The 10,841-nt window shown below is 31.7% G+C and overlaps 1 protein-coding gene across 1 annotated transcript; it reads right to left on the minus strand.

Moving 5' to 3' along the window:
• Positions 1-276: 276 nt before the first annotated feature.
• LOC114279259 (cation/H(+) antiporter 18) lies at positions 277-6,746 on the minus strand. Its single transcript, XM_028221492.2, has 4 exons — positions 6,383-6,746; positions 3,804-4,064; positions 1,774-2,775; positions 277-1,691 (listed from the first exon to the last, which is right to left on the minus strand). Exons 2-4 carry the CDS (start codon positions 3,999-4,001, stop codon positions 453-455), a joined length of 2,439 nt encoding a protein of 812 aa, XP_028077293.2. The 5' UTR covers positions 4,002-4,064; positions 6,383-6,746; the 3' UTR covers positions 277-452.
• Positions 6,747-10,841: the final 4,095 nt, after the last annotated feature.

Here is a 10,841-nt window from a genome sequence, read left to right on the forward strand (position 1 = left end):
GGATAAAACCAAAATAGATTGTTCAATTTTTTTTTTTCTCTTAATTTTGATAAGTATATTTTTTTTATTAAGCTGGATAGTCTACATATAATTACGAATTCTCTAGCCTACAACCATGAAACCTAACCGTTACCGAACCCTTTATTTGGTTTGATTCTGGTTCGGGTTTGATTGTAAAGATTTCACAATTCGGTTTGGTTCTTCAATTTTTTTAAACCAAAGAGATCTGTTTGATTCTAGGGAAGTCCGACTAGGATTAGTCACTATGACATTAAATTGCAGTACAACAGTTTTTAGTATATTTGATGATGAATCAATTGTTGCTAATTTTTCACCCAACATTCCTTCTAACAAACATTGGAGTAAGATTGCACAATATTTTTGCATTGTATCTTTTCTTTACAGAGGTACTACACATTTAAATCAAATCACAACTACAATAAAAAAGCCTATCAGTTTGTATCAGAATCTCTCCCAGGTAAATCATCTTCATCTTCTTCTTCTTCTTCTTCCCTCAGGGAAGCCAATGAATGCATAGATAATTGGCTATGGTATTGTTGCACCACCAGGACCGATGCTGTCGTTGAGAAATCCGGTGAGGTTAATAAGCTGCCTACCGGTCCCAGTTCTGGGCATTCACCCTTCCCATTCAATGCCCTAACTAACTCACCCTCGGGCATTCGTCCAACTAAAAACAGATTGCAACGATTATGCTCGCGAATTACTGCAACTGTTTCTGCAGCATTACTCACTACTCTTTCTTCATACTTGATTGAGCTTTCTTTCGACATTTTCTGCTTAAATTCAGCGAGGTATTCTTCATCTGCAGACCTTGATCCCGAGCTAGAGCTATCGTTGTTGATGTCAACAGTGACAATCTCCCCAGTAACCGTGGGGTCTACTAAGAACCGAATAACAACTAAACTGATGCCAGGGTGCTCTGCCATGCGGGCTCCATAAGCAAGAGCTTCATGATCATCAATGCCTCCAAAGAAAAGGACTGTTATTACAGAATCAACATTGCTTGCTGATACGTGAGTTGATCCACCAAGCCCCCGGTCTACCAAGATACCAACTGAACATGGGGCGTGTTCAAGAACCCGCCTATTGACATAGCGAAAATCAGTTCGAGTATTCTCTAGTTGCCCATCCAGCCTCTGATGTTTGTGGAAGGGGAGAATTATAATCGCTGCACTTTTGCTCTCAGCGCTATTACAGATGTCCTCGTGCATGCTGTTCATTGGTGAGATTGCTGTCATTGGTCGAATCAACACACGACTCAGTTGCCGGAAAGCCTCAAAAGCAACAACAATTTGGTTGGTATCGTAGTTTCGTCCCTTGTTCCAAAAGGGAAGCCCATTCTTTCTTGCCTTGTGGACCATTAGAATTGCAGATGACCTTTCAGAAAGTTCCATGAGGTGCATTGCATAGACACACAGTCCTTCCCTCTTCTCAGTCCCACGAGAGGCCTCGATGAGATTAATCAAGGTGGGTATGTTCCTTGTGCTGTGGAAACAGGCCAATATTCGGAGTTTACTATTGGGGTTATTTCTTTGTATTGTCCTACACTTGTATCCACCTCTACCAATCCTTTTAGCTGGCTTGTACACTGCCATAACTAGAGGTGTTGTGATGAAAGTTGTGAAAAGAGCCATCAGAACCATAATGGCAAATGTTTGATCATTCAATACCTGTAAAATCAATTACATAAATAATTAAAATAAAAAATTCACAAAATCCAAATGCAAAATTAATAATTGGACTCAATGTTACCCCTCGGTCTTTCCCAATGTTGAGGACAATGAGCTCCACCAGGCCTTTAGTGTTCATTAAGAATCCCAGAGTCAGAGCCTCTAGAAAAGGTATTTTGCACATAAGTGAGACTGCAACAGTGCCTACAATCTTCCCAAAACAAGCAGTACATATGACCAAAACAAGAAGACCCCATGATTGAACCCCGTGAATGGTGGCTACATTAGTTTTCAATCCGCTTGAGACGAAGTACAAAGGAAGGAACAAGCCAGATACAAGATCTTCAACCTTTTCAACAAGAGCACCAACAAATGGTCCATCCTTTGGGACTAGAACTCCAATAACAAAAGCTCCAAAGAGGGCATGAATTCCAATAGAATCAGTGACAAACCCTGCAGCCAAAACAATAGTTAAGGTTGCACACACATACATTTCATCCAATGGCTCTCCCTCAGGGCAACTTTGCGCCATCCATTTGAATATGCGTGGGACAACAACTATACAAATAATGACAAATGCGCACCCGCACAAGAAAACCCACAATGAAATGAGGGGAGAATGGTCGGTGCCTGAGAGGGAAATGGCAAGAGCAAGTAGAATCCAAGCAGCCACATCATTGACAGCTGCAGCAGACATGGCCATTCGGCCAACATCAGTAGTTAAAAGCTTGAGTTCAGCCAGTATACGAGCCAAGACAGGGAAAGCAGTGATAGAAAGGGCCACCCCCATGAATACAAGAAATGGGGCTTCATTTACACCTTTGGATATAGTTCCTCGAAGGACAAATGAAGAACCGATTCCTAGTGCAAAGGGGAGGCTAATTCCAGCAACGGCAATGCTTAAAGCTTTCTTTCCAGTCCGACGAAGAGACCTTGGGTCTAACTCTAGGCCTACAAGGAACAAAAAGAAGAGGAGACCCAGATTGGCTAAGGTGTCCAGGACTGCGTAGCTCTTTGGTGGAAAAACCTTATGCAGATAAGCTTGGCTTCGACCCAGAGCTGATGGACCAAGTAAAACTCCTCCCTGCCAAAAAGGATAATATAATTTATTTTCTCCAAGTCAACTTTTGTTCATTTATTTATTTATTTTTGGTGCTAACTTTCATTCTGAAAAATGTAGTAGTACATAATAGAAATACTTCTAAGCTATGGAAGTGATAAATACCTTTTATGTGCATTTCCTTCCACTTGAATATAAAAAATTTGGGTTGGATTCGGTTAGGTTGGGATGGGGTGGGTTGGAGTGGGGGAGGTGCAGAGAAATAAACACTTTGGCTTGACGCTTTTGGACATCCTACGAAAAACTATGATTGAATGACACTTTTTGATTGAAATGTCATTAAGAACGAAACTTTTCTTCCATTGAAGAACATATTTCAGATTTTCACTACGGTATGTCATTCTCCATTAACCCAAGATAAGTCCATAAACTCTTCTTCCCAAATTTTTTCTCAAATTTAAGATTAGCTTATATGTTATTCTTAATAGGGAAGGTTATTAGTTCCTCACTGTGAGCATCAAAAGCATTGACTGATAAACCTTCTCTAATATGGTTAAATCAAAATAGCAAGTGGAAGTTCTTAGATTTTTGCTTGAGCAATAAAATATCAAAATTTGAGCTTCCACTTAGAGTGAATATGGGACAGTTTTTAAACTTAATCACACAAACATATTCATCATGGAACAGTTCCTATAAACATATTCCATAGATGCATAGAACTGATTTGTAACCTTACATGTAAATCATTGACTAAAAAATAATCAGAGAATCTTTTAGTAGAATAGTGAGAGTTAAAGTTTAAAAGAAAAAGTAAGACTTTTTAGGGTCATAGTTAGATTCAAAGCGACTAAAAAAATGGTATTATACTATTACTGACTGTCCACAATGTCTTTTTTTTTTTTCAAGGAGAAAGCAGTGGTGTTTAATCTCGATAGCTTTGTGACAATTATGATATGTTACATAACCATAGCATGCAAAGACAAAAGAAGCAATTATATTAAATTAAACTAAAGAAAAAAAAAGAAAAAAAGGACAAATCATAGGAATCTTACAATGATCTCAGCAATGACACGAGGCTGTCTAAATGGCCTCAGAAGAAAAGCAAGAAGTCGTGTGAGAATGACCACGAGGCATATTTGTAAAATTGCTAGAGGAAGTGCATAATCAAGAGGATCATCACCCTGAAACACTCCATTAGATGTAGCCTTCATGGGTGCTGGACAGTTTAAAGTACTATTTGATGATGCCATATTTACAGCAAAACAACCACCAACTCAAGCAACCACAAACTGCAGATTCTCAATAAAAAATACCTGCATCATATGATCACCACCAAATATCTATATCTATTAGATTATGTATTCCAAGATCGATTGATTGACTACTCTGTACTCCAATATCAAAACCAACCACATTTGCTTCAGCAACCTAATATATTTTTTTAAGAGTTAGGATTCTCATGTTCACATCTCCATATGATGAGAACTAGAGGCACCCCCGTAAGGCCTACAAAGCATCTTGTTTCGATAATTTGAACTGTTTGTTTTGTAAGACCTTCAATGTACATCATTTATGAAAAAATTAGGTCGGTCTAATAATCGTAATATTTTCATTTTTTTATATTTGTCTCTAAAAAATTAATATTCTATTTTTAAATATATATATATATATATATATTTGTTGTTCATTTTTTTAGAGACAAATATGATAAAATAAAAATGTTACAATTATCGGACTGAACTAATTTTTTTCATGGATAATATACATGGACAACCTACAAAATGAAAGGTTTAGATTATCAAAATGTGGCGTGATGTGAATATGAGATAAGCCCCAACACTTTTTTTAAATCCAAGTACATAATTCCAATCATAATCCGAAATTACATGTCATAAAAAAATAAGTAGAATAATGTGACAATCACCATGTCTATTTTTACAATTTTATGTTATCATATAAAATGTGTCAATCTGGTTATTAACATTGTATTATAATTAAATACAAGTGGTGGGAATCATTATACACTTTGCTTGGTTTGTGTTTTCTAAAAACACTTTTCAGAAAATTACTTTCTTGTTTCTCGTATTTTTTTTGTTTTTACTGAATTTTTTTTTAATATTTTAAGCATTTTTTTTTTAATTTTTAGACACCTAACATAAATACATTTAAAAAGTATAATTTTCGTGAAAAAAATCTTTAAAAAAATCACTAAATACCAAAAAATACAAAAATACAAAAAAAAAAACGAAAATTCAATATATTTTTCATATTTTTGTGTATTTAATAAGTTTTTTGAAATATTTTTTTACAAATATTTTACTTTTTAGATACATCTAATTAAAGTGTATCTAAAAAAAAAGTAAAAAAAAAATGCTTAAATTTTTTAAAATATCCACTAAAAACAAAAAAAAAAATACGAAAAATAAAAATCTCAATTTTTAAAAAACTGAATTCAAAAAATTGAAACCAAACACACTGCCTAGTTTTTTATTTGATTTGAGCAAGTATAGCATTATAAAAAGTAAACAAAAACCATATATCCTAATCAAATTCTTCAATTATTCCCCCCCCCCCCCCAAAAAAAAAAAAAAAAAAAAATTAGGACAAGGGTTTGAAAACTAATGGCTATCTAGTTTAAGTTTACCTTGACTTTCCAAGTCCAGCAATGTCAAATTAACTCAATTTGGTGGAAAATTAAATAAATAGATGAATACATACAATTCTTAAAAGCAATTTTTTATGGAAAGCCCTCAAATGAATTGAATTTGCGTGTAAAGAAGAACAATTCTATTCAAGCAACTTGAAAAAAGTAATTAAAAAATTGTCCAGATCTTTCAAGTGTATTTTCTAGAGAAACACACAGCACCGAAAGTGGAAGGTAAAAAAAAGTTAAGCCATCAAACATCACTTCTGCAAGTGATTTGCAAAAGTGGGACCATGAAATCCACTGAAGGTGTTTGTTACAATTTAACAGTCTTTGTCAAATTAAATTGCATATTGTATAGTGCAGTTTGTAATTATAATTTATTAGGTAGAAATAAAGTTAAAAAAAAAATTAATTATTTAAAAATTAGAGAAAAGATACCTTTAGTTTCTAATTTTTTTTGTTATCATCTTTTAACTTTCAACAAAGTATACCAAATAAAACTGTGTAATATAAGATAGTTAAAAAATAAACAAATAAGTAATTTTTGAAAATAAAAGTCTATGCATATGTACACAACTTTTAAAAGCAAGGAAACACTTGCAAAGTTGTCGTTCGTTTGTATAGCATTATTGACTTTTTACACTAAATAAGAAAATTCAAATCGTGGCACACCGTGGTTACACTCTACCACGAAGCCTCGTAACTAATGCTTGAATTTGCATGTATAACTTTTAAATGACATGAATGCCCTACCCCTTGCTGCGAATTCACAATACTAGTTCCCCAGGGTTTCCTCATCATCACCTTCGCAATTCGATCGTATTTTCCATTTTCAGGAATTCCGCTTCCATATTTTCTTTCTCGTGATTCCAAAAGAAAATTGTCGAGAAAACAATACATATATATATATATATATATATGTATGTATGTATAAACACAGAGAGAGAGAGAGAGAGAGAGAGAGAGAGAGAGAGGGTGAATTACCTGAATCTGAAGAAATTCTTTGGGGGCTAGTCCACGACCTTTGTTTTCGCAAACAATTTTTTACGAGATTGTGCTTTGAATCTTGAAGACAGAGACAGAGAGAAAGAGAATGAGAATGTTTTTTGATTTTTGATTTTTGATTTTTCGAAGAGTGAGAGAGAAAGTTGAGGTGATTTCTCTCCAGAAATTGAGAGAGAGAGAGAGAGAGAGAGAGCGGTCGATAGTCGAGAACATATAGCGAGCCTGCCATTGTTTAGGAAATTTATAGAACGAATTTATTCATTATGCCTATATTGCCCTTGTATCATAGCACGATTTACCTAAATTCCATTAGATGACGCAAGCTACTTGTAATGTCAAAATCATTTTGAATATGTCCGCATCAAGTTAAGTGAGGGCTCGTTTACCCAGTGATTTTTTTAATTAAAAATTTAAAAAATTATTAAAAAAATTAAAAAATTAAAAATTTATATTAAAAAGTCAAAAATTTTATTTTTTCTCTACTTTTTGCACATCTTTTCGTAAAAAATTAAAAATTATTCTAATCATACTAATTTTTTTAAGCTCATATTTTAGTCAAATAGTTAAAAAATTACTGAATTAGCATATTCCCAAAAGAGGCTTAAGTCAAAATTTTGAATGGAATTTTACTTTCAAGTCCTTCATCAGAAGTTTGGGAAATGGTATGTATTCTAAATATTTTATCAAATATTTTATTAAGGGATTGTTTGGAATGTTCTAAATAAGTGTACTTTTTAACTTTTTATAAAATATAGGTTGAATTTGAATTGATGTAGTAAAAAGGTGATGTAAATTAAATAAGATGATATGCCTTAAATAGAATAGTAACTTTTTGACTTTTTAACTTTTTTAAGACACTCCAAACAAGGCCTAAATCTCTCACAGAGGGTGAGATTTACATAAATTCACATGTGTATGGGTTTCATATCCATATGAGAGATTTAATAGAATATTTGGGGTCCCTAACATGACTTCAGAAGTTTTTGTAATTCAAGGACATAGGTAAAAAAAAACAAATTTAGTAAAAGTCCTCTAAGACTTACAACATTATTTTTAGATTAAAGTACCCCACACTAATAGTTTGTTATGGTATTTTTAGAATGATTTAAAAACTTTAAAATTTAATAACTTTTTATTTACATATATATTTTTTTTTATAAAATTTATATTTTGTAAGATTCTCTCATCAAGACCTATAAAACAAAATTCGTGATTAATATAAATTCTATTAGATTTTTGTAATTGATAATCCCATTTGACAAAGTGCATTTCAGTTGTAATTTTATTCGTTCTTTTATTTCAATGAGTCTGTAAGTATTTAGATACAAATTCAACTCGAATTGTGTCTGTGTAGAGGAGTTTGTACAAACATTTCGTATCTTGAACATTCCTTATTTGTCATTTCACTAACTATGTACGGGGATCGAGCTATTTGACCGCTCGAGCGGTGAAGTGAATCATCCAGTATCTTTGCCTGTAAACTAAACTTTTGGAAAATATGTTTCACCGCTTGAGCAATAGATTTTGAGCTCGAGTGGTTGACCTATATGTTTTGCACCACTTTTACTCACACCATTCGAGTGGTAAAGTGTGCTCTCGAATGGTCATCGCGGCTCTGTTTAGTATAAAGTGCGCCGTTTGCTGCTTTTAGTGTTGAACCCGTCCAAATTCTCAAAGATGAGTAAAATATAAAGTGTTCTATATTGAAGGGTGTTTTTTATGTGAGTTTCCTTGATGTATAGAAACTGATCGATCGATTGATCAATGAATTATATAGTGTCAAATATCAAGGGTTGTTTTCGTTCTTTTATTCACATAAAGATAGAGGTGTTCGTCGATGGATTCCGAGAAATTTAGGTCTGAAGTTTTAGTGAATTCCAGAGTGGCTCATCATTGTCGATTCAATGTTGGACAAAGTAATTTCGAGGTGAAGACGGCAGTAGAAGAGACATATCAGGTTTGGTTCAATTTGGTCGTGAATTCACTAGGTAATTGAAGGTACTCATGTATAATTGTTTTTTGTCTTCTTAGTACATTGTTTTGTGGTTTTGGTCTGTGACTTTTTTTTTTATCACAATTGGAGGTGCTCCAATTGTGATTTTTTCCATGTTAAATCGTTGTGTCGATTTATCGTTGATTGTTTGATTGAGATTGATATTAACTTTTTTTTTTGAAACATATAATCACAAATTAATAGCTCGATGGTTTTTAAGATTTTTCAAATTCAAAAAATAAATAAAAAAATAAAATTTCATTGACCCAAGTCAGAGAAATTCAACTAAAATCAGTTAAATATTACTGCAATTGACTTTAAGTTTCACTGACAAAATTGCTCAGAGAAATTTCAGAATTGCTTAGAGAAATTTTAAAATTATTTATTTTCTCTTAGAAAAATTTTAGAATTACTCAAAAAAATTTCATAATTACTTATTTTCTCTTAAAGAAATTTCAAAAATTGGACAATTGAGAAGTCAGTGAAATTTCTTTAACTTTTAGTTAGAAAACTTAGTGAAAATTTATTTATTTATTTTTTGTTTTCAAAATTTCATATTCATCATGAATCTTGTTTAATAGATCTTGACAAGTTGATTCCAAAAATATAAATTTTACAAAATATGGAGTTCCAAATCAAAAGTTATTAAATTTTAAAATTTTGAAACACATTCCAAAATACAACTTGTGAAATTGTTGGAATTTCATGGTACCAATTGTTAAAAAGGCATTCTTGACATCTATGTTGAAGTTTGTCTTTATCTTCAAGGACTTTCAAACCTTATGGACTTACCAAATAAATTGGGATCGTCCTTAAAACTCTTACACAAATATATAGAGGGATAACTTCCTAATTTTTCTATTTTTAAATCTTCAATTATTCTTTGTATTTTTCTCTGGCAATAATTTATTTATTTATTTTTTACAATGACTTACAACCATATAACTTGATGGATTTGGCTTCTCTTAAGTTGACCATTTTAATTTTAAAGAGCATTTGGACTTTATAAGTTTATTTTTGGACCGACTTCGGTAATTCAAACCATTTACTCTTTATGAATCGTTGAGTAGAATATTCGTTAAAAATATTAAAATAATTAAATATCAATAATTATATATTTGAATCACATTTATATCACAAAAAAATAATTCTTAAAATTATATTAATCGTTTATTTTCTAAAAACAAATATGATTCAAATATATACCTATCAATGTCTAATCCTCTTAATTTTTTGCATAAATATTCTATTCAACGATTCTTAAAAAGTGAACGGTTCTAATCACTGAAATCAGATCCAAAATGAGCCTACCAAGGCAAAATGCTCTCTCAAATTGAGGTGCCAATTTAAAAGAAGCTAAATCCTAAGTCAATTACCGATATCATGTGCAGTAAAGAACTAGCTCATCTATGAAACCAATCCTTAATCTAAAAATAAAAATAAAAAAATTGCTAGTTCAAATTGTGATTAATTCATTGAAAGAAAGAAATGTTTAAAGCTTTTATAATATTATTTCTAAAATGACCCATGTAAATTGTTATATGTCAATTATTGATTTATTTAGAAATTGATCAACTAAAATTCAATCCTCCCTCACATTAGTGTGAATAATTTTAATGGTGATATTTTAGTACTCTCCATAGCATTGCTCATTCATAAATAAATTACCGTATGAGTTCTATTTCATTAAGATGTAGGAGATGTACTAATCTATAATGGCCCTGTTTGGTAGAGCTGTGAAAAAGTACTTATAGCTTATGTCTTAACAGCTTATAGCTTATAACTATGAACATAAGCTGATTTCTGACTTATAAGTTAAGCATCTCCTGCCCTACTCAAAGAATAAACTGATTTCTGACTTACAAAAAGTTATAAGCTGCATTGTTAAGTTAAACCAAACACATCGAAATAGCTAAAATTAAGCTGAAAGCTGAAATAAGTAGCTTTTAAGCTGCACCAAACAGGCACAATACATGGATAATGCTTCAAATAATTTGGCATTTAATTCTCATTGTCAGAGACAATTTATATAGGTAAATATTTATATTTCATTTAAATGTTACATTTTTTTTTTTATGGAAAGGTAATATCTGTTAATTACTTTATTGTAACAATTTTTTTTATGGAAAGGTAATAACTATTAATTACTTTATTTTTGGGTGTAAGGAAAAGAGTGGATGAGGAATGAAATTATAGAAATTGGAAAAAAGATAAAATAAAACTTTGAATTTTTGAGGGCGTAAGGAGTTAGATTTGTGGCTTTTTTTTTTTTTTTTAATTAGATGTTTTTCCGTAACAATTTTACCCTTGTTTTGATTTACATGCTTATATGATTTTTTTTTTTTTATTATTTCAAAAATTCATAACTTTTAAAATACACATTCAGTTTTACTAAAATTTATATATTTTTTTTAAAATAACTCAACGAAATCTATCAAACTTTCA

The sequence above is a fragment of the Camellia sinensis genome, chromosome 13 (assembly GCF_055761805.1).
Source record: "Camellia sinensis isolate YWXY chromosome 13, ASM5576180v1, whole genome shotgun sequence".
Taxonomy (NCBI): Eukaryota; Viridiplantae; Streptophyta; class Magnoliopsida; order Ericales; family Theaceae; genus Camellia; species Camellia sinensis.

Bases quoted from the DNA above. Each gene is read 5' to 3' on its own strand.
- LOC114279259 (XM_028221492.2), bottom strand. From the start codon at position 4,001: ATGGCATCATCAAATAGTACTTTAAACTGTCCAGCACCCATGAAGGCT. The intron at 2,776-3,803 runs GTAAGATTCCTA...CCTTTTTGGCAG, and splicing joins GTGTCATTGCTGAGATCATT to GGAGGAGTTTTACTTGGTCC. The intron at 1,692-1,773 runs GTAACATTGAGT...TTGATTTTACAG, and splicing joins ACATTGGGAAAGACCGAGGG to GTATTGAATGATCAAACATT.